This window comes from Anopheles coluzzii, chromosome 2, assembly GCF_943734685.1.
Source record: "Anopheles coluzzii chromosome 2, AcolN3, whole genome shotgun sequence".
Classification (NCBI taxonomy): Eukaryota; Metazoa; Arthropoda; class Insecta; order Diptera; family Culicidae; genus Anopheles; species Anopheles coluzzii.
In genome coordinates, this window is record NC_064670.1 from 7,121,255 (window position 1) to 7,145,157 (window position 23,903).

A 23,903-nucleotide genomic window follows, 5' to 3' on the forward strand; every position below is an offset into this window, starting at 1 on the left:
CGCTCTAAATAAACAACTAACTAGTCACCAGGTCTGGCCCAGGGTTTTGGAATAATTCCACCCGTCCAATTGTTGTCTGCAACATAAACAAATTGGCCGGACCCGTACCTTATCAGCCGTTTGATTGTAGATGTCTACGTACCTGGACGGTGCAGCACGATCGCTTAACTGCGTCAAGCACGTGCTATCATCGGGCGATGATAACCTGCCCTACCATTAATGTAGCTTTGTTTACCGACCGGTCCTAATGCATCTGCTAACTGAAACCGAAAACTTCCACCAATACCATACCGCATAGGAGCATTAAGAAGGTCGTACCAGACACCAGTGTCAATGTTACCGCAAATCATACCAAAATCTTTCGAGCCTGCTAGTTGTTGACGGTCGAATTGCCGTGGAAAAGTACGGCAGCGACTGTCTGTGTGTGTGTGGGTCCCTCCCTACACCAGCAGCTAACGATCACCTGTAGCCGGTGGGGTGGTTTTGTTTGATTCTTTTTCTTCTCTTATTTTTTTGGCTGTTGATGCATAAATTATGAGTCAAGTTCAAACTAGAAGCCGAATGAAAGAGCGAAAACACAGCCGTGTCACAAAGGTAAGCACCGTTAAGGTGTATGCAGCCCGCAAGGGGTAGTATGGGGTAATGTGCGTGTACGAGGCGTGAACAGAAGCCGCCGCTGCACCAAAGTCAAATCAGGTGTATTGAATTGATTGAATGTTTTAGACTCCACATAAAACGAGTTTGAGTTTTTGTGGGAGGCTTTCGGCGTTTCTTGCTTGTGTGCTTCAAGACGCTTCAAGACGATCCGATATTCAGGTAAATGATTCTACTGTCTGGTTTGTAACTATATACTTACTATCGATACCATCTATCAAGATAAGGAACAGAATTTCAGATTTTTCTTCATTTGACGTAACGATCTATACGATCGTGCCCGATATAGCTTCCTAGACTTATCTCCGCCACAAAATTCGAGAGTCAATTCTTGCTAAATTGGTGACAAAAGTCCTTATGGGAATCGATCTCGTCCGGCTTTGTTGCAACTGGCACATCAATGAAATCATGAAGTCATCACAGTAGAAGCTCAGCTACATTAATCAATCATCCATCAGAAGAGTTGCATACGCTCGAATGTATAAGCCAGTTTTGTCCAAACTCTGAGTAAATTCGCTTGGATTTGCAAAAAGGGAAAAGTCTCATCTCGCAAAAAAATGTTTGATAAATATTGGAGAATCTCCCGAGAATAACACTTAGCATTTAATTCAAAATAGCGAAACAATTGTTCTCAAAATGTTCTCAAAAGCCACGTTCAAAAGGTGTTTCTTATTTCCATGTATAACATCCAACTACAGCAGGGGTCTCCAAAGCCCGCGGGCCGCATGCGGCCCTCAAGAGCTTATAATGCGGCCCACGATGACTTTGCCAGAGTTTATATAATTATTACGTTATTATAACTTTTTCAAATAAAATTGTATTTTTTACTTTTCTTAGACAAAAATCAAGCTTTAGTAACACGAAGCTGTACAAGTAACGTTAGTATTTTGTTATAAAAACGAGATTTAAACGTTCAATCATCAGTTAAAGGTAGCGTCAAATGGCCCTCAAAATTGTTATTTTTGAAGCAATGCGGCCCGCGAACTGAAAAGTTTGGAGGCCCCTGAACTACAGTATAACCTCTTCCGCGTATAACAAAGTGGCTGTTATACGTCTGAAAAAAAATTAATTGATTTGAACATACTAACGAATATATGCTATGTAACACAAACATATGCTGTGTTAAAAAAAAAACGAAAAAAATATTTTAGTATCCCCAAGTCATACAACCATCAACGCTGAATACCATGGGTTCGACACACTTGCCCGAAACCAATGAAATGATAAAGTAGCAAAGACCACGTTGATCTACCACCGTGCGGCTGTACCTTCGCTGCTGTTCCGCGCTTCACACTTGTACGCATACCGACTTAAGGCGTCCCTCGCTTATCGCGGTTTTCGTTAGGGAAAACCTAACTTAAGAGATAGTAGTACTTTCTAGTGCTGTTGTTGGTTATGTATTTTTAAAGAGATTTTGAGCTTATGGTCTTCATTTGCCTCTTTATTCCATGCTGCTCCCAACATTAAACGTTTTAAAACAATTTATTTCTAATTTAAATGCCAATCGAAGACACCTTGGCTCCTCTAATGGGAGGTACATCGTTCGCCCAGAGCAAAGATTGACTTTCGTAAATATTTAAAACAGTATTTTCTGGACATTTATTCTTAAATAATTCATTAACTAACGCTTTATTCATAATAATCTTACGTACTCGCTAAAGCTACGCACCCTCTTCTTCACAACATTTACACTCACTTTCACAGAACGTCGCACGAAGTCTGCTAAGCTAGGCATAGGAACTATTGCATCACATACCGGGGTGGATAGGACATCCCACGCTCAACACCTTGGTACCGCCTCCTTCATCCCCGCCCCATAGCCCTTCCCCGCTACCTCGAACGAACCAAAGTGTTTGCCGCTGAACGGGCAGCGCGAGTACAACCACCGGACGGCCGGATGGAGCATCTTCATGTTGTACACATCGTGACTGCTCCACGTCGCCAAGCTGACCACAACCCCCGCCAGCACGGTAAGCACCGTCCCGAACACACCGTAGTACAGGTACGTGATCGAGTAGATGCGATTGAGCAGCGTGCTCGTCTCCACCGCATTCACACCCTCCTCCAGCGCTACCGCCACCAGCAGCGTGGCATTCTTCTGCGCCTCCATCAGATCCGCGTAGCATCCCTCGATCGAAGTGTCCAGCAGTGGTTCACTGACATTACTCTCGATCAACCGACCCACCACAATCCACAGGATCGACAGGTGGGACGCGAGCATGCCCAACGCCGCTCCCTTCCAGTTGGCGAACGGGATGAACATGGCCAGCACAAACACCCCCAGCAGTGGTCCGGAGGTGGCCGAGATGATCAGCATCGACGATTCGATCACGCCCGACAGCAGCCCAACGATGAAGCCGACGCCCATGATCACCACCGCATAGACCGTGCCGACGAGCTTGATCACGTTCAGCTGATGCGTGTCGCTCTTTTTGCGCAGCGCCGGTACGAGCGACAGGAAGTCCTCCCACGTCACCGTCGCCAGCGAGTTAATGTTGGAGATGTTGAGCGTGAGCGCTCCGTTGAACAGCGTCCCCACGAAGATGCCCCACACGCCGGGCACACTGTCGAACCGGTCCACCATAAAGTAGGGCAGTATCTCGTCCATCTTGGCGATCACGCTCGCCTTCAGCGGATCGCAGTGCCAGTAGATGGCGTAGATGGCCATCCCGACGAACCAGGGCAGCGAGAACAGCAGTATAACGACGGGAATGTTAAGCATCAGTGTGCGCCGGATCTGCCCGAACGTGGGCATGCTGAGGTACCGCTGCACAAAGTTCTGCTGGCAGCCGAGCAGGCTGAGCGAATTGAACAGCTCGCCCAGCCAGGCGGACGTGGTCGTCACGCGCAGATGCAGATCGGTGGCAAAGTTAAAGAAGGCAAAGCGATCTGCAATAGGGGAAGCGTGAGAGCGTCATTGTCACTAACCTTTAGCCAACACAACTTCTTACCATTGTCCGAACTGATGGTCAATATCTTATCCACCCCGCCGACGGTGATGCTGCAGTAAATGATGATCCCTACGAGCATCGCCGTCATGCTGAGGCTCTGTATCACGTCGGCCGCCACTGCCGCCTTCAAACCACCCAGTGCGTTGAAGAAAATAGTGATGACCGTAATAGAAACCAGCGACACCCAGTACGGCACACCGATGATCGTGTTCAGCGCCACCGTCGGTGTGTAGATCGTAACTCCTAGACTCAACAGAGTGCGTATGATGTAGGTCCCAGACGCCAGACACCGCACCAGACGACTGTTGAAGCTGCAAGGAAAGGAAACATGCATTATGGATTAGTCGCATGATCGTCTCACACAAGAGACATCCTTCCTATGCACCTACCGAAGCTCCAGATATTGGTACACTGACGTGATGCCCAAGTCGAAGTACACGGGGATGAACACGAAGCAAACGATCGGATAGGCCGTGATGACACCGTACAGCGACTCCCACATGGCCGACCCACGGTAGAAGAACTCGCTCGGATAGCCCAACACCGAGATGACGCCGAGAGTGCCCCGAGCGATCGATAGCATCATCGCCAGGGTGGAGATATGCCCAGCCCCGAACACATAGTCCTGCTTGCTTTTGCTGTTGCTGCTGCGGCGGCACAACCGCTTCCGGATCGGTATCAGCGCCGAAACAACAACGAAGGTAACGAACACCACATAGTTCCAAATATCGTTCGTGCTGGTGTCGCTAGTGGACTGCTGCTGCTGCTGCTGAAGCTGCTCATCTGGCTGCAGCTGGTCCTGTAATGAGACAGTGGAACACATTACACGTGTACTGGTCAAAAACTGTCACGAACCATTCAACGTCGCTGCCGCACAAACCCCGTTACGGTGGACCTAAAAATTAGACCTCGTTTACCCATCATCATTCACACCGTCATCGTTAGCCATCATCGCAGCGAAAAAGGTAAGATAAGAGGTTGCACGGGGAAAAAGTAGCCTCTCTAATCACACCCATTTACGTTCGCTGTAGTATAAGGAAACTACCGGCTACGACGCGGAGACCGCAACCGTACCGGCTCGTAGAGATCTATCATAATTCTACCCGGCATCTACACTGCATGTAACACCATGTTTCTCATCCCCCGTACAGGAAGTAAGTGGAAGCGATCGTCATCGCGCTTCGGTTTCGGTGTGCCAGAGCGGTGGTCTCCGCCATCTCTCCTGACCTTGTCATTTCGTATGATTGAACTGTGTCTACGTCCCCGAAGTTGCTGGAAGGAATGTATGGAATTTCACGGTACGGGGCACGCGAATGGGGTTTTGGAGGTAGTAATCGGTTCGCTAACTAGAGAGAGAGAGGAGGCTGGCAGTGTCGCGTGATCGCTGGCTGGGATAATTATCGCACTACTAGCCCCATTATACCTCCTGCAGTGCTTAAGTTCTCCATCAGCGTAATTGGGTTTAAGTTTCATCGAACCGCATGTCCAGGGTAAACGTTCTGGACAGTGGACGAACTAATTGGTGCCTCATATGACTAATACCAAAATTGGAAGATGAACAAGTACTTATCATATTCATCAGGACCAAGAGCAAAACTCCGTATAAAAGATGCTTTTTCCCCCAGCTTAAGTGTGTTTGACAATACTCAGATGGAAAGTGTTTTTTATCGCTTTTACTAATGTTCGATATCGGATGTTCTGTACTTGACGCCCACCGCTCCAGACGCTGCTGGGGGGAATTCCAATATTGACCGGCGAGAACCCAACAACTTGAAACCCGATGTTTCTGACATTGACCTTACGACTGTCTCTGTATCGAAGGGGGAGGGTCCACTCCAAGTCACTGGGTAAATATTTTTTAGAGCAGAAATACTAACTGCGAAGTGAAAGCTTAAACAACAAACACACTGTAAGTGTGATACATGGTGGGAAAATTCATCCACTTTGACGGTTGACATAGTCACTGGGCGCATCAAGTAGATTGCAAGCGTCATTAGCCTTTTTTATCAAATTTGTTCAATTGGTCATATTTTAACACCATAACACATTCAGAATCATTGGATCAATCGGATTCAAAGCAACCGAAACTCCACGTGCTTTTACACAAAATCCAAACCCGCGACACGTATGGTGCAACCACAGTGCCATCTGCTATTCTCACGATCTTTAACACCCGCTGCATCGTTCTCTTATCAGCAGCATTACGCCATTAGTACATCTGATTATCGCTTTCCCCCCCCCCCCCCTCCACCTCGATGGCCAGTGCAAACAGGATTGATCGGGCTATTACGCTATTAACTATATTCTAGCTCATACCATGGCAAACCAGATCTGCCGTGGACGATCGCGCGTCTCCGATGGGTTTAAAGTACAACTCAAGATCACTTAAATTCCAGCACACCGCTTCCACACACCGCCGCTGCAGTCCAAAACGTGTCGCAACTCACGTGCACAATCACTAATACACTCGGGGTGTACAGTGTTTGTTCGTTTACTTAGTATGGGCCAGCCCAAAAGGGTACAGTGGGCATGGTGGCAGCACAAGGGGTGGCTCTCTTTATTTGCAAAACATCTTCCGACACCTTCGAGTTCACACACACACACTGGAGCTTTCTCCAACCACACTGTACACGGGGCGCAGCAACAACTATGCGTGTGACGCGTGACCGTGAAGAAGCGCAAAAACTAGACGCATAAGCATAACAGGTTTGCTAAAGGCACTGCTGCACACAGTATATCCCGCCGACGCATGCCAAAAATGCTTCTCCTGCGCTTCGCGAACGTTAGGATGGCGGCTCGCAGTCCGACGATCCAGCGAAGCACACTGACATCACAACACACGGCACGGGCGCGACACTGGCAGCAGCGGTGCGAGCACCGGCTGTGATAACACTGAAACAATGCTACTAATTTCTTCTGATTTTTATATCCGCTATACCAACCGGCGCGCGAGGCACATGCGGTGCGGTGCAGCGCGGTGTCCACTATACAACCACGACAAACCATGTGTCGGAATGATGAGCGGGGGGCACTTCATTGCCTTCTGCTACGGAAGTCGGTGTGCCCGTTTGCCACGGGCACGGGTAGGACGCGCATTAGCCCGTCGCACTTGTCGAAGGTGCTGTAAACATTGATGGACCGATGTTCTGACGGCTATTTGCAAGAATCTTGCTTATCGGCCAATCGAGTGGCGATGCCAAAGAGCGGGGGAACGGGAGATTGACTGGTGTTTATGAAATCCTATCAGTACACATCGATGCGAACTGTATTGCCTGGGCCAGTGCCAGACAGACAGGTATGCTTGAACTGAAGCGGGAATTTGGTGGAGTGCAATATGGTGGCAGACAAAGAGAAAATATAGCTTTTTTTTACCTCAGTGCTGTGATAACTCACCCGAAAGTACAAGTTGCAGAAGCGAATGAAGGAACTGTTTTGGCCCCACATGATCACAGCGCGTAAGGTTTCGACCACCTTTTCTGTGGATTTTTACTGATCGTTAGTGTTCGAAGGCTCGAAGATTATCTTCCTTTTCAATGTTCACATTTCACGCCCCTTTCAAGCTTTTGGATACATAATGTTTAAAATATATTAGAGGGAATTTAAATGCATACCACGTAATGGAATTGGCGAATAGAGACAAAAGAAACACAAGATTAGGGATAGTAATCAGTAATTCGTTGGAATCTATCTACACAAATCGATATGTCTAAGGCCCTCGGCAAAGGACGATCCAACTCATTTAGTCACCTAGTCTACCGCCTTATCGCTGCTTCGATAAGGCAATACACCGCGATGATTGATCTTATCAAAACTCGATAACGTATTTGATCACTGTTGCACTTTACTGTGACACATCTTGCCCATTCGTTATCGCTACCACGAGGAGTACGCAGTACACCAGGAACAGAAGGATCAATTACAACAGCCGTTAATTTAAAATGAAGCTATCTAGATTTTCAGATTAATCGGTACTGCTGCACTTCACTTGTCTTTCTATCTAATTAAGGTACTATTGATCCGATAAGGACGGTTGAGTTGAGGAAGTTCGTCACAGACAGTACATGTGCGCGGCTTGCTTGAAGATCGACTACCAGGTGATCACTGATCGCTTCCACCCACTGTCTTACTGATAGCCTAAAATAGCTAGTCCGGCTCGCTCTCACACACACACACACACTGCCGAACAACCACCATGTACGTTTTTGTCACCAACCGAACTCTCCTCTACTGTGCAAGGAACATTTCTAAACTGCAGCTCTCACGTACACTTGCCATTGCTCATAGCCACAACTGCATTATGCACCTCAAAAATACTCACCCCCCCCCCTTCCCGGGCGTAACCATTACGCCCCGGTACCCTATTGTGCACGTGCAGTGGAACATCTCTCTCCGCCACCGCGCACGGAATTGTCTCACATTGGCAAAAGAGAAAGAGAGCCTATTCCGTTTAATTATGATGTTTAGCAGCGATTGCTTTGCATGTACAGTAGTAGTACAGTAGCTCGAGCAACGATCGCGACAAAGCTACTCATCGCTGCCGCACACCACCAACACCCCGCACTACGCACTTCTCGACAATGGTGTGCCGTTTTGCCAACTACCCATTAGCATTTCATAAACCTCACAGCAAATAGTTTGTATATATGTATAATGTTTGCCGCCGCCTATGCAATCGAGCCTCGCGGATGCTCATTACTGTGGATGGGATTTTTGCAAAAAAAAAAACCATCCCCCATGACTATGAACCAATACGATAACAGAGGCGCCAGATGGCCGTTGGGATTGAATAAATTGAAGCAATGCCTCCCGCCTCCTCCGTGTGACCGTGAGGACAGCGTCGTGCACACGTGCTGTCGATGATTTGAGCATCGTTCCGAATCGATTGCACGAATCTGCACGAACCCATCCTACTGCGAGCTTACATAGGGATTCGTTTACGGCTTTGCTTGTTCGAATGCAGTAATGTATCATCGGAAGACATTCTATCTTAACCAGCCATTCTGCGGCTTCACTTCATTTCGAATTGTCTATTTATTTTAACCCGCTAAAACATATCAAATATTAACGCTAACTTATGACTTGCATGCCTCGCTGTTACAGTGAAGTTCTTTAAACCTAAATGTATTGAGCAACCCCCATCTGTGCGCTAGCAACTGCTCTCAGCCGGAATGACCCACAGCGACAGTTTTATCTTGCAGTCTCGATCTAATGTTTTGTGCATCTTAGATTGCGCCCTCCCCCAGCTGACCGGTTCCTGCACGCTGGCAATGTTGGCACATACATCACAGGAACCATATCCTTACTACTCGCTCGTGCGTTATCAAGATTTCTGACCCATTTCTGCTTTGCCTTCTTTGCGCGCCTGCTGGCTGGGGCAAGCTGGTGGCTAACGTTTTTGCTGTATCCTTTTTTCCCGCAGCCATTCACCACACATAATCGTGATGTTTTTACTACTGAGTTATTTTCCAGTTTCAGTCCTTCTTTGAACGTATCACATATATCTACACTGTGGTATCGCTTAAACAATAATTTAACACAAACGAAAGGGTCACATACAAAAACTTGGTCATAACGAGTTCCATTATATCCTATTTTAGCACTATTCTCCCTGATCCGCCTGTCCCAGGCCGTGCTGTCGGCGAAACCTACAATCGTTTTCAACTTTACACACACACACACATCCAGAGAAAATGTATATGTGTGTGTAGTGCGTAATTAAAAACACTTACATTCCCACGGCCAGTATCCAGCTGTGCGCGCCGTGTGCGAGGGAACCTTTCCACCTACCTCCCCCCTAAAAAGCGTCCATATTGAAGTTGGACACCTTCAGGTGTTGCATGATGTTGCGCGCCTCAAAGTACCCGGTGTCCTGCGGATCGTCCGGATTGGGAATGAACGGTGGTTCCAGCTGGCTCATGTTTTTCCAATCGATGCAGGCGAAAAACGGCATCCGCTGCATCTGCTCCGCCGCCGGTCGCTTCGTTTGATCCATCTCGAGCAGCTGCTCGACGGCCGCGACCGCTTCCGGCGACAGGGACTCCTCGTCCGACGGCCACTCGATCAGCCGGCCGAGAATGTTTTCGAACACCTTCTGCGGTGTCTCGTCATTGAACGGTGGCACGCCGGTAAGGAACTCGTACAGGCAGACGCCGAGCGCCCACCAGTCGACGGCGGGTCCGTGGCCCTGCTGCAGCAGCAGCTCCGGCGCCAGATAGTCCGGCGTGCCGAGGATCCGCTCGTCCGACCCGAGCGGTGCCCGGCGTACCGATTTCGGCGTACGGAACGGTGTCTTCACCGCCTTCGGTGTGTTCTCGATCGCCGGGCCGATCGCATCGCCGCCCGCAGTACTGTCACAGCCCGCCGTCGCACCGGTCGTGCAGATCGGGGACATTACCGACTCGTCGGGCATTTTGATGAAGTGCGGCGGAAGTGGCTCGCCGTACGCTTTCGCTTTGCGCGACTGCTCGATCGAGGAGGGCAGCTGGAAGCGTGTGCTTTTTAGCTTGCCCAGCTGGCCCCCTTCGCGGCGTAGCTTTTGCGAGGAGACGGGCGTGGAGAACATCACGTTCGCGATCGCGTCGCCGCCCGTTTGCATTTCATCGTCCGACAGCGACCGTACCTTCAGCACGCCCTTGATCGGGGAGGCGGCGCTTTTGCGCTTTTTGGGCGTGCTTCGATGCATCTCGCTGCAGATGTCGAGCACGTCGATCTCCTGCGTCAGTCCCGTACTGGTGCCGTCGACGTCTGAAGCGAGCGAATCTACCCGGTTCCCCAAGTGGCGCCCACGTTTGATTCCTCTGTAAGTGGATGTTTTGTTTTTCATATGAGCCCATGACAGAAACAGATGAAAGCAGCGCTACGTACCTGACAAATTCTGGCCTTTTAAATCCACGCATTCCATTCCGAACGGGCGAGTGCGATATTTCGGTGATATTACTCATGCTGTAACTGTAAGCCAAAGGACAGCGTGAGTAAAGTATATAATTACCATGCATATTACACATACCTCCTTGAAAAATCAGAACTGAAGTCCTTATTGCTGTTGTTTGAGTGGTTCTCCACCTTCTCGATCGCCGACAGTTCACAGGGAATGTTGGAAATATCGCTCTTTCTGCTTGAAACGCCCGAATCTTCGCCCGTGTAATTTCGGTGCAGCTTTTTCGACACCTGTAACGAAATTGAAGTGTGGAAGCGTTACGTGCATATGTGCAATGTACAATCATCCCCACCGCGCCTTACCATCAAACACTCGAACGGATCCTTCATTCGCGCCTTCTCTTCGCCACTGTTTGTGCTGTCAATGTTCTCCTTCTCCTCCGCCGGTTCATCTGCCGGTTCTAACCTTAAGCGAACCTGCTTCACCGACTCACAGCTGCCGCCGGAGCTCGTCTTGCCATCCTCATCCGAATTGCACGTGTAGTAGCACGAGGACGAGTCGAACTTTTCCTCCACTATCGTCAGCTCCGAACGCAGCACCTTTATCTCCTCGTCCACGCTCACGTTTTGCTCGGCGGAAAAGAACGGACTCACGCCCGACATTTTGCTATCGTTCTGTCGACGCGAATTGCCGAACGAACTGTCCGACTCGTGGTCCGACGTTTCCTCCCGTATGGGTCGATTCGCGGTGGCACCGCCGGCAGCCGCCGCATCTGCCACTATGCGCTTATCGTGCGAGCCAAACGACAGATGGGACGTTAGCGACAGCAGCTGGCCGGGCGTTCGTGCGTTCAGATTCGGCGAACAGTTAATAAGGTCCGATATTTCCAGATCACGGCGCATCTCGATGCGACTCAGGCCGAAATCGGTAAGCTTGACGTGCCCCGACGCGGCCACCAGCATGTTGTCCGGCTTGATATCGCGATGAACGATGCCGTGCCCGTGCAGGTACTGCAGGGCGAGACAGATTTCGGCCGCATAGAACCGTGCCGTATGCTCGTCGAAGAAGCCGTACATAGCGAGCAGCGATTTCAGATCGCCCCCCACCATGTATTCCATCACGAGGTACACGGAGGACAGCGTTTGCAGCGAGTAGTACAGCGTCACGCAGAACGGGCTACGGGACAGGGCCAACGCATTTCGCTCCGTTATCACCTGCGAGACCATGTTTTTGTTGATCATCTCCGTCTTTTGCATCACCTTGATGGCGTACAGTTTGTTTTGGTCGCTGTTTTTATAACCTAGAAACACTTTGCCGAATGCGCCACGGCTGATCGGTTTCAGGATGCTAAAGTCCTTGATGGTGGGCAGCTGCAAACGGGAAAGGGTAAAGCGGGTAACGTTAAAGGGACGTGCCGTGGATGAACGTGTCCGTGTGCTTTACATTACCTTCGGGCTTGCTGTGCCATTCTGGGCGGTAAAGTTTTCTAGCGTGCGAAAGATAGAATCGTCCTCGGTCGAGCTTGTGTTGGCGCTGGCACATTCTGCAAGCGCCAACGTTACCTTCTTCTTGGGCGTTGTGTGATGCTCGCTCATCATGGACTGTTCCTTGCAGCCACCTGCCGTTACCGATTGGGCCATCGCTGGCAAGGAGTTTTTAGTTTAGTTTTTCCTTAACACACGCGCAAACCGTTCGCATTACGCATTAAAATATGCGAAACTCGTGTTTTCTTTCAATTGCACTGCGCCACAACGTTAGTTCGTTTTTTTTTTTGCTTTTTTCTCACAAGTTGTAGATTTAAATGGCCATACGTCAAACCGCAAGCGTGCGGTGGGTTCAGAGTGACCAGAAATACCGATTTATCTGTATTCCTACCGATTTTTTATATGCCTACCGATTCACAGATGACCGCTCTAAAACCACCGACAAACCGACGTGACACTGGCGTTAGGGCGGTGGCAACGCTCATCGGATGCGATTTTATCGGACGAGATTTATATAGGATTTGAGAGATAACGTCGGACGTGCGATTTCGTCGTCCGACGTTGTCTGTCAAATCCCATATAAAAATTTGACAGGCCGTCCGATAAAATCGCATGCGAAAAAGCGTTGCCACCGCCCTAAACGGTCGCGTGGAGCCCCGAGAAAAAGAACTTGCCACCACTGAGAAGAAAATGTGCATCTTAGTCCTTCTTTGGCTTTGAATTCCTAGTACAATGTTCCTAGACAAAGGATGTATATTCTCGTGAGAGGGAACTTTTATTTTACGCATTAGCACTCCCCCCCCCCCCCTGAGTTTCGAATTTTAACCTACCGAAAACTACAGATAAAATATTGTTGCTCCTACCGAAATCCGCCAAAATAATCTGGCCACACTGGCGGTGGGTTGGCTCAACCGGTGGGTTGGTTCAACCGGTTCGATTTGACAGCACTGTCAAACCGGGCAACGACAGCTGTGATCGACATTGGTTGTTATGTCGACTTTCGTTATTTTGAACGAGCAGTTAGATACAGTATGAATGTAATTGTTGAATGCGTTTTAGTTGGCATAATTTTCTGTTGAACGCTCGATAATTGGGGTAATAGCTCAATTAAAAAGCATGCGTTTGTATGCAAACTCGGTTTTGAAAAATTTACAAAAATCGCATGGCTCGTTGAGAAAAGTTTCTTTTTTTTTGTATTGAAAACGTGCCAACTTAAAAACACATATTCAATAGTTGGCATGCAATCGAAGTTCAACCAGTGAGTACAGACTGTACATTGTGGATATTTATAATTTAAAAATTATAAGAAAAAAATACCTTTTTCACAACTATCAAAAAGATAATTTCTTCGCCAATTACATGTTTCTGACTTACCTATTCGTTTTTGTTTTCGCCCAAAATCATTTAGAGTAAAAAATGCACTTCTATGCGCCAAGCAGAGCTAAAAAGCGTACGTAGATCAAATAAATTTATTCACATAACAATCCACTTTACATTACATCGAGTCGTTCCATAAACCATGCGTGTAAACTGCGTATAACCGCGTAGAATTGAGTTGCATTTGTTGTGGTGCGCAAGCAACGGCTAATTTTGATTAATTTCTCATTTACACTTTGCTCATTAGTATGTAAGTCCTCTCTATTCTCAGTTACCAGCTATGTATACACAGTTACGCTTACTTTAGTCAATCATTATCAGTATTTACTTTTGCTTGTTTTTTTTAGCATGAGTAGATAGCATCTAAGCACATCTTTAGTGTTTGTGTTTTTGTATTGGTTTTGGGAAAAATAAAGTAAGTCGACTACTTTAACACTTGTTTTGGTTTCATTTTCTCTTACTATCGCTACTTTAAAAATACACTTAGTTTCTGTATACATCAATGTGAACCCTTTGCTTGAGATGGAATAGTATACTCAAAATCGATTAAACTTTTAGAACATTATGTACAACTACCGAATAAAACCCTATAGTTTGATATGAAGGGGACTAATACATCCACTGCCACTCTAGTAAGATTGAATTGCCTTGTCGTTTTATATTTAAAATTTTGAAGTTTTTTTATAATCAACCGGAAATATGAATATGAAAAATGGCAAAAACTCTGAACAGTTAAGCGCAAAAGTTACATTTTCGTTGTCCACTAATTGTATGTTGTTCTTGTTTGCTTGCATCGAATGGTATAATAAGATTACTTTAAAAGTATCTGTGCATTCTAGTTTGATACGGTCGTGCATTTCGCTGTGCAGAAATTTAGAAAATATATTCATACTAATCTTTACTGGAATTGGTTCTGATTGCCGTATCTCTATCTCCTTAACGCATTACACTAACAAGGCGAATTTGGTGCTGGGACAAGAAATTCGGATTTATCGTGAACGTGCTGAGCTAATTCTTCGCCCACATCTACCCAAATGCTTTGCAGAAAGCTGTTTTGCCTGGTGCTGTTTGGCAAGGTGCATTGTGCAACGGGTTTTGTGACTTCTCAGGTCGCCGGATGTCCGGACGGCCTATACCGAATACCAGCGAGCGATGGGAAGGTTAGCGATAAATCTTCCCAGCAGCAGCAACATCAGTGGAATCACTGCTCCTGTTGTGACGATCACTACCGTACCGCCGCTGCAGTGGCGTTCGTGTTTGTTTTCGAAAAATTCGGCCTCCTCATCGCACAGGCACACCTTGTAGGTACTGTTGCCGTTGCTGCTCAGCATGCTGCTGGTGAGGAACGTTTTGCTTGTCACCAGCGTAGTGGTCGGTTTGGTAGAGTTCTCGATGGCACACATCATACCGTAGTCGCATTGGGCCGAGTCTCCACACAGATGGCGCAGACCTGAAGATTTAAATGAGAAGCGGGGAAATGTTAGAGGTATGGCAATTAATTTAAATTGAGAAAGAAACGATCGTTGCTTGAATAAATCTACTGTGGAGTGAATATTCGATGACTTCACTTAATTTACTTAGTTCATGGTGTCAAACTTTTCAACACAATTTTATGTTCCTCCTGTGATGTAAAGGTATCAACAATAATGTGCAAAAAAAAGATGTACCTCTTGCTTCGAGTCACGTAACTCTACTTTATGTTCCACTACACGCAGCCGTACCTGCTAAGGTCATGCAACATGCAACATCTTGTGCTCGCATAGCCCTTATATGCAATCTTTAGGGGAGGGTCCACCATAACTCATGTAACTAGAGGTTACGCGGACAGTGAAATGTGAACCAACCCATATCTGCCGCAAATCTAACTACAACCTTCCATCCTTTTGCGAAGCGGCTAGCCCGCAGACCGTGCATGATACGAACTGACTGGCAGCACAGCATTTCCACGACCTCAAGTACGGAAGCTTTCGACAAATTTATTGCTGAAACGCAAGTCACCGTCACTGAGGGCACTGCCACCTTTTGCCACCGCTGGCAGGATTTGCTTACTTTCATTTAGCGTTCAGCCTATCAGTTCAGCACTAGCAGCCCCATTCCACCATGCTATATCAAATCCTGTTGCATGTTGGTTATCCCAGGAAGGCTTCTACATGTGGATACCCGAAAATTGGGACCAATTTCCGGACTTGCTACACTTACCTTTGTACTTTGCGGAGCATAATCCATTTACCGGTGCCTTGAAGTCACCGCACAGACAGCGCATACGATCATCGATCGGATCGAGAACGCAGCTCGTGTTTTGTATCGTACTGCAGTCTGCGTGATTGGTACAGCTTTTGGCTACCACTGTAAAGAAAGTACGAGAACGAGAGAAACAAAGAGAAAGGACAAAATTATTACTTTGGGGTTTAAAAATCGTACACAACGAGCGGTGTGCTCCACAATGATCATTAGCTGAAAGAAAGGAAAACCCAAATGTCTTGAACTCGGTCTTACGAACGCAGGGGGAGGGAGTGGGAGACTATCATGCCGGAAGTAACGATGTGTTGCTAAGCTCACCCACCAAGCTCTAGTGGTCATGGCCGAATCGAACAAGTGCACCACTGTTACGTGCCTAGGTTCAATTACAATTCTGGCTGAAAATTTAAACAAAAAAAGTAAAGCAACATAGGCACGGTCTTAAGGGTGGTGTAGGCAAAGTAGAGGGGGGATTAATTTTTCTACCTCGAAAAGTGCACTTTTTTGCGCTCACTTCACAATGCTTGCATCCACTGAACTCGCCTTTGTGCATGATTTTGAAGCAATTTCCAGACGGAGGTTTCCTTTCTTCAATTTAATTTTTCCACTTTCGTCGGCGCCTTGCCAGTACGTCGTGTTTGATGACAAGCGAAGATAAAGCAGCTACTTGAAAGTTGTTTTCTTTTTCTTCTTCTTTAGCTTGTTCTAGTACAGCCATTGCTGGTGCTGCCGCCACTGTGCTCAATCCCTATAATTCCACGAGCTGTACTAGTCTGATAGGAGCTTAAATTATCCTCCATTATGTGCAACAAGGTGGTTCATGATCATGAGTTTCGTGCACAAATGAAGGTAAGCATGAAGCTACCTTTGTATTTGTGGCATTCCTTTTTTTAATCAAAATTACAGTGCAAGGTGTAGGATAAGTTTAAAGGTCAAGAGATCTATTTGGTATCGATCGTTTGAAGATAATAATGTAGGGTGCTGTGGACCTTCATGTAGCCAACAGTTGGATATGGATGATTGAAAACTGACATTTTTTCCTTCGGCAGAACAAGTTGTACTAAAAACATGTTTAGATACAAAGTCAGCCAGATGAACGTAACTTCCGTGATATTGACAACTCTACTGATGTTACAAATTCTCCGATTCTGCTCAACTACAACGGCATGGGATTGATTTAACATTTCAAATGAATAGATTTCATTCATCACTGTCCAGATTGCGTCCAGAAATAGCTCGCTTGCTCATTGATACGTCTGACCATACGTTACATAAATGAAATTGATTCATTCGTTTAGAACTCAAGTTTTGTGTGTGGTTTTTCTGATGATTTATCTGATGAAACGGCCCTTTCACACATCAAAGAATTATACAATATCAAACATCCATCAACGAATGAATGATTTCATCGAAAGTGATTACTCTTCTCGTCCATACAGTAAATGCCAACCATACATACTCAACCCTTCGTCATACGATGACCGCAAAGCGGATTGTATTTCTTCATTACCACCATTTCTCCCTATTTCCGTTTGCATTAAAATCAGCGATTCGTGTTCACTAAACGGTAGTAAAGCAAGCAATCGACTCGCTTGTACCACCTGTAAGCAATCGTGTGCCACACCTAAACATGATCAACCATGTCGATAGTTTCAATTAGTTGGAGGGAGGGTGCCACTAAACTCGCTCTATCAAGATTTCGATAATCGTGCAATTAATTCGAACATTGCCACTCCGCTAATCCGAATCGTGCCACTCTGCCACCTTCTATAACGTCTCGAATCCATGTAGCTTGCCTTCCAACCCATGGTTCGATTGTCGACATGCGGGGGCGGGGCCATAAATTTCCACCTTTTACATAATCTCGCCATGGTACCGTGGTTGACACACACACAGTGCCTTGGATTTTCGAAAGCGACGAACAAAACTTCCGCCAGCCAATCTGCCAATCTGTTGATTGGACCCTTTCCCGTAGAACAAAAGAGCACCTTAGGCACACAAAAGGCACTCGACGGCCCATTCCACGCCAAACGAGTCGTTAATTTGTATTCAATTATTCGGTATTTATACCGTCCCGGGCCGGTATTCTCACTCTTCATGCTAATTGCATACATTCAGGCGCTGACATGGATGCTTTGTACTAATAATCGAATAGTATTATCCTGCCCTTGTTTACGCAATATATGCATATTCTGCAACTATCTTTCACGTTATCCTAGTTTTATTTATTTTTACTTAGTTTTTTTTGTCAGCCGCAGACATTCGTATTTTTGCGGGTCGGGTTGATTTTATCTGATCACGGAATTAACTACACCCCAAACGCAACACCAAAATGTGTTTACCAAACGCGCCAGTCGGTATGGTAATCGTGCGCCACCTCCTTCGCCGAGGACGACCGCAACCATTAGCATGCTTTCAGCAAAGTGAAGGAATGTGCTGAAACGAATTCTTTCCATTGTTACGAGTTCATCCTTTTGGGGCTCCGGCTCTAAAGGGTTCTACGCACGCACGAGCACGAGAGTCGTTGAATTCGCGCACACCTGCACCCCATAACACGGGACGGGCGAATGCGTTGAATTTCGGCACGATAAAGCAAGCGGGATCTTTACAATAAGTTACTCGCGTGCGATCATTTCGGCGCGGTGGGGGGAACATTCCAAGCCTGAATGCTTGAACAAATCCGTAACGCGTAATCGCAGACCTTTCCAGTATGGTAGTTTTTTTTTTTGTTATTTGCTTCCTGGCTTTTGCTTTGTTTTGCGTGTACTACAGGTCATTACAGAGCTTTTACGCTGCCCGAAGAGGAAATGGAAAAGTTCCATTTTTTGATAGTTAACGCTCGGCGGACGGTTGAGCAAAAACCGGAGCACATGTTGAATGGGTGAATATGGTGTGTGTAGCGTTCGCTGTCATAATTTTGCCGCGCAAGCATCGAGATTGAGCAGTTACTCGTTACTTTCGTTTTGTTTGAAGCTAAATTTTACAAAACACGCACGGCTGGCAAATTTAATTAATTTGCAGACGCAAAAAGCATTAGGATAACCGATGGAACGATGATTTTTGGGTGATTAATACATCCAATTATAGGATACCGTGCAATGCGATGCCGGCATGCGAATTGTGAAGTGTTGATTAAGCAGAAGCTTAATTAACTGTCAGAACGAAGGGGGGACTTATTAATTATTTTGGCTTATTATTGCGGTCGACCCTTATTTAAAGTTCATAGCTTGTTCGATAACCTACAACCGTAGCTTATACATTGTTCTAAGCTCAAGCGTAAAGCGTTGAATCTTATTTGACAATTGATATAATTGACCTTTTTTACACTGCTATCAAGAAAATAGATATTTTCCCATTTCGAACTCCACAAGTTTGGTATTTCGTTAGCACAAAGAGTCCCTAACAGCATAGAGAATATGTATTTCTTTACTTTCTTAGTAATGTACCTTATATCGGTCTCGTTGAACAGTCGTCAAATCGTACGACTTAACAGCATGTCCGTCATGGGGTCAAGCCCCGAATGGACCGTGCCCCCTGCTAACTGACTTTCAAGAATCCAACAGTATACAATTGTTTAATATAATTCTTCAAAAAGAAAAAAACATATTTAAATATCTCACAAGGATACGATTAGGCAATCAACAGAAGCTGCCGAGAAATGAAACCACACCTAACCAGAAAGTGCATCTTGAATAGGTTATTCCATACAACTTCAATTTTTTTCTGATAGAGCATTCTTCTGAACCAACTTCCTGCCAAAGCGTTATTGGAAAGGTCTAGTAAAACTCTATACAGGTGGCTTGTATGCAATTAGTTAGCTATATTGGCCGTTATTTCCCTTTTCCTGTGTACATGTTTCTATAAATCCTGAGTCTATCGTTCTAGCTTCACTATTGATTTACCTCAATAGAGTGTCGTTACTTCCGAAGGTAGAGGTTTGGTTTGAAAATGATGTCTTTGATTCTTCTTTATCATAAACTCACCAGACAATTTTGCATGAACTGCCTAATGTCGGTGAATTGCCAATTAAAACCCATTAATACATTATAAACATAGGGAGGATGTTTAAATACCCCTCCAGAAGCATTGCGCTCCACACCTCGTTTTCTTGTTTCGCAGATTACTCCTGGGGGTTTTCATCATTAATCAACTTTCGCAACATAGTAGTTGAATAATGATTGGTTTGAAAACGCTAACCGAACCCACCTAACCCCTCCACAATCGATCGCTCCTTACCCGGTGGTGGTGTTGGGGCTGCCTGTTGATTCGTGTTCGACTTCCCGAACGTCGTCAGGGCCGACGAGCTGACGCCGAACAGCACTATCAGCACGGCAAACAGTGCACTTATGCTTCCGCAATGTGTCATTTGCTTAAGTGGACCCATGTTTGGTTCCTTTCTAGCCTCCTTGCCTTACACCACACAAGTACACACACACACACACACCCACAGACCCTGTTATGTCGGACGGATGGAGAAGGTCCCAGAGTGATGCACTATCTGCAACGAACGAGCACGCGTCACAGGCGACAAACGTATCCACACCAGCACTGCAACGCTCCCACCGTGCTAATGAGCCGCTTACGCTTTCCGGTTACAAACAGGGCCACAAATTTCCTTAATGCGCGAAACTCCCACAGGTTTGTGATTATTGGGCGATACTGTGCTGCAATAGTACATCCATAAAGACCTTCCGAAACTGGTTCAAAGCACACTCAAATCGTTAAACAAAGAAAGAAGAGCCAAGTGTGCCAGCTAGTCCACACTGTTACACGCATACACACTCACACGCGTTGGATTAGAACTGATTAAAGTGCCCGGGGTCCGTTCGGTTTTGCGACGCCGACCCTTGTGTGTGCGACCGTACCGTTGCGAGTGCCGTGACGAAGTGAGCGAACGTTCAAGTCACCGAGCTCCAACGACCCGCCGATACCCCGCCCACCTAGAACAGGGGAAAACAGTTTGCGTGTTTTGGCAACGGCTTGGCCACCGAACGCCTTACCGGGAATCTAGCCACTACAGTTGTATGAAGAAGGGAAAAAAACACCAACAGCCCCTCGAAGGACGAACACCGATGTCTTAGATCGATGTAAAGCTCTCCTTCTGTAGTGGTGGCTCTCACTTTCGCCCTTCCAGGTTTAAATGGACCAAGACAAGGGACCCGCACAAACACACATAAACAGAGCGAAATACATCAAGATGCTTAGCTTCGTGCACTCTTCCCCCCTCCCCAGAGACCCTTCCGAGACCTTAAGCGTGTGTGAGCGGGACCGAACGATCGCAAACCTGAAGCGCTTGGGTAGTGTATTTATAGTAAACAAATACTCGCCGAGCGCTCATCGACGCGTCGTAACCGTCGTGGCGAATTTGCAGCACCACTTCCCCTCGGCTGGTGGCCAGCATAATTATAAATACAATCTTGGCCTTCCACAGCGTGCTGATTCATCTGCTTCCCCCATGGGGCGGGGAGTCGTCGGGGCAGGAGTTTTGAGACCACCAAAGGTTCGGCCCGCGTAACGCGTGCGAGGGTTCCGTACGTGAGAATGCGTTCTGGTTGTATTCGCGCCTGATGTACCCGTGGAAGGGGAATCGTGGGGAAAGAACGGAAAGGCGTTGTTTTCATGCTTGTTTCTTTCTTTTTTTTCTGTGCAACTCCAAGAAGAAAGAAAGGACAGGAACACACAACGCGAGGAAGCCCTGTTTGCCATAGAAAGCGCGTTCAAAAGCACGCTTGCACGCCCGCTCATCCACCGAACGGTGAGGTTCGCCCCATTTTTGGGAACAATAAAACTTTTAGTTTCTGGTAAACTTTCCTTTCCCAACGCTACCCGGAGCGGAAATGTTTCAAATTTGCAAATCAGAAAATAAAACACCCAGACACGCTCCGCTTTCCACGATCAATCACCGATGTGTGTGCGTGTGTGTGTTCCAACGTGGAGGGTTCCAACGTTGACAGGGCGTCACTATTTTGGGGAACCCATTTCGGGGTGACATTTGCAATGCCCGTCACGACCCTTGAGCGATGTTTCGGCCGGTGACCGGAAACCGTCACGGAGCAGCAGCAGTAGCAGCAGCAGTAGCGCCCAAAGCACAAAGAAATGAGCCATCGTCATGCCCGGCAGGACACGGCAGCTCGATAATGACCGTCTTGGGAGCGTTACTCACGTTTGCGCCTCCTCTGGCTGAAGTGGAAAGATATAAGTATCCTTTCACGAATGCCCTGCACCCTGCTAGATGAAAGCGCGTGTGTGTGTGTGTGTTTGTCTGTGTTGGTCATCACGAAGCTTCAACACACAGCTCATGCTTTGCCCTCTTACAGCAGGTTGTACGAACGTGCTCCGCTTTGATTGTGTATGAAAAAGCATATCTTATACGATTTCAACATGCGAATTTTGTCCAGGTTTTTACAGGTTGGTCTCTGCATCCCGAAAGCCATGAACCAAGCCCACTTTTTCGCGCCCCCTCCACCTTTGCTGCACACCGACAAATTACTGCACACTCGGACTTTAAAGGTTAAACTTTAGGTCGTACCAGTTGAATGGAGTGATGGAAGCCCCATACCGACGCAGGAAACCGAACGCGCGCGGTACGCGATGATGAACACAGACCCTGTCGCGGATGGAGATTTATTTCACCGCGAATTCTATGTGTGTGTGTGTGTGTGTGTGTGTGGGCTATTTTGGTTCAGCTTCAGTTTTATGACCCCCGGTGTTGTTTGTATGGACAGTTTTACGAGGCACAGTAGCGCCGCTTGCTCGAGTACTTTATGATCTTCGACTTGCGGACCGTATTTTGCAGTGCACTGATTATCTTTCGATCGCAGAACAGAACAACACACACACACACACACAGACACACCGGGGTAGAAGAACCCTTTGATAGGGTGGTTGGGCAGTGATTGTTGGTTCCGTGTGTGAATGGGAGGGAAAAACAAAGCACATTGCGTGTGCTATTGTGCCCGTATGCGAATGAATTATGAGTATGGTTGGAATGTGTGCAGAATAGTTTTGTTTAATTTTATGAATGAATGCAAACTGTTAATGCTTTCGCTTAGGGGCCTTTTTATTTTATGGCAAGACGGCTATTTGTGCCAAGTACTCCCGTAGTAAACTTATACTAGGCAAAGGCAAAATAAGTAGTTGCTTGCAGTTGAGCAAGAACAGTGAGGAAGGCGCAGCAAATACTGCAAATAAATAATGATCCATTAGGCATCCTCTAAGACAGAGTGCATAATTTCGCAAGTCATAAAAAAATATTTAATTGGTCGCCTGGAAACAATGGTACGGAATAGTCTGTGCAGTTCTTTTAGTTCCGTCGGCAACTTGAACGGTAGAATATCGACAACACTTTTATAGTTGATGGCGTTTTATCTAAATATGCTTTGGACACATACCTTCAACGTATCCCACACTAATCGATGACACTAACAAAAACACAAAAAAAACAAAAACAATAAACTCATTCCAGAGAACTCCCAACACACAACAAATCGACATAAAGCATTGTTTATGGCCGTTGCCATGATCGCTGTCAAAACGTGGAGCTCTCACACACAGGCAGAAGCTTCAAACTATTTGCTCCTTCCGCGCCGAACCCGAATTCGACAGTAAACTGCAACAATCGATGAGCCAAGAAGTCCATTCCGTACGGCAATAAACCCGTCAATCAGCGGTAAAGAAACATTTGACACGAAACGCTTCCACGCGGTGCTGTACGACGGGCAGTGATGCACCCCTCCCGGGTCGGTTGGGAATAAAAATATCCGAAAAAATCGACAAAACAACAGGCACCCCAACGGCTCGTGGTGCACGAGGATGGGCCTCGTTACCGCGCTAGGGCTGTTGAAATGCTCGCGGATGATACAAGTACTAAACAAATGGTGCATTGACAGTGGCAACAAACCAGCACGAAGTAGGGTTCACCAAACAAAACACAATCGATTGTTTATAGAAACCATCAACCGAACCGAATCGTAATTTGCTGACCTTCGTCGCTGTTAATGGGAGAAAGGGAGGGGGGGTAATATGAACGACAAAATGTGTAATGATAGCTGTGCAATTACTGCACCAATTTGTACACTACCGAAAAAAACAAAAACAGTTCATCCACAATTCATCGTTATTATTAACCCCTTTTTGTTTGGGAGTGCCAGTGCCTTTGTTTACATTGCTTCACGAAAGAGTCGGGCAACATTTTATCTAATTACACCATTTATCATCACTATGCACGCTGATGGCAGTGAGTATATATGTGCTGTGTGTGTGTGCTGTATATGCTTGTCCCCAAAAATTATTCTCCCTTCCCTCTCTTGTCGCCTTTTGAAG

The 23,903-nt window shown here is 46.6% G+C and overlaps 2 protein-coding genes across 3 annotated transcripts; both read right to left on the reverse strand.

Moving 5' to 3' along the window:
* Window positions 1–2,208: 2,208 nt before the first annotated feature.
* LOC120949924 (serine/threonine-protein kinase greatwall-like) lies at window positions 2,209–12,334 on the reverse strand. Of its 2 annotated transcripts, XM_040367561.2 has the most exons (6): window positions 11,931–12,334; window positions 10,845–11,852; window positions 10,612–10,772; window positions 10,470–10,553; window positions 9,335–10,402; window positions 4,313–4,404 (listed from the first exon to the last, which is right to left on the reverse strand). In XM_040367561.2, exons 1-5 carry the CDS (start codon window positions 12,120–12,122, stop codon window positions 9,400–9,402), a joined length of 2,448 nt encoding a protein of 815 aa, XP_040223495.2. In that variant the 5' UTR covers window positions 12,123–12,334; the 3' UTR covers window positions 4,313–4,404; window positions 9,335–9,399. The 2 variants fall into 2 exon arrangements, with proteins under 2 accessions (XP_040223496.2, XP_040223495.2); XM_040367562.2 differs by lacking the exons at window positions 9,335–10,402; window positions 10,470–10,553; window positions 10,612–10,772; window positions 10,845–11,852; window positions 11,931–12,334 and adding exons at window positions 2,209–3,543; window positions 3,606–3,916; window positions 6,999–7,176 and having other exon boundaries at window positions 3,995–4,404.
* Window positions 12,335–13,408: 1,074 nt separating this feature from the next.
* LOC120952061 (uncharacterized) lies at window positions 13,409–20,489 on the reverse strand. The gene is made up of 3 exons (XM_040371170.2): window positions 19,818–20,489; window positions 15,543–15,689; window positions 13,409–14,793 (listed from the first exon to the last, which is right to left on the reverse strand). Exons 1-3 carry the CDS (start codon window positions 19,963–19,965, stop codon window positions 14,474–14,476), a joined length of 615 nt encoding a protein of 204 aa, XP_040227104.2. The 5' UTR covers window positions 19,966–20,489; the 3' UTR covers window positions 13,409–14,473.
* Between the last annotated feature and the right edge of the window lie 3,414 nt (window positions 20,490–23,903).

What these genes read in the sequence shown, in the direction of transcription:
- LOC120949924 (XM_040367561.2), bottom strand. Translation starts at nt 12,122, where the DNA reads ATGGCCCAATCGGTAACGGCAGGTGGCTGCAAGGAACAGTCCATGATG. An exon ending in ATCCGTTCGAGTGTTTGATG is followed by an intron (nt 10,773 to 10,844) that starts GTAAGGCGCGGT and finishes ATTTCGTTACAG; the next exon opens with GTGTCGAAAAAGCTGCACCG. An exon ending in AGTTCTGATTTTTCAAGGAG is followed by an intron (nt 10,554 to 10,611) that starts GTATGTGTAATA and finishes TTTGGCTTACAG; the next exon opens with TTACAGCATGAGTAATATCA.
- LOC120952061 (XM_040371170.2), bottom strand. Translation starts at nt 19,965, where the DNA reads ATGGGTCCACTTAAGCAAATGACACATTGCGGAAGCATAAGTGCACTG. An exon ending in AGCCCCAACACCACCACCGG is followed by an intron (nt 15,690 to 19,817) that starts GTAAGGAGCGAT and finishes CTTTCTTTACAG; the next exon opens with TGGTAGCCAAAAGCTGTACC. An exon ending in ATGCTCCGCAAAGTACAAAG is followed by an intron (nt 14,794 to 15,542) that starts GTAAGTGTAGCA and finishes TTAAATCTTCAG; the next exon opens with GTCTGCGCCATCTGTGTGGA.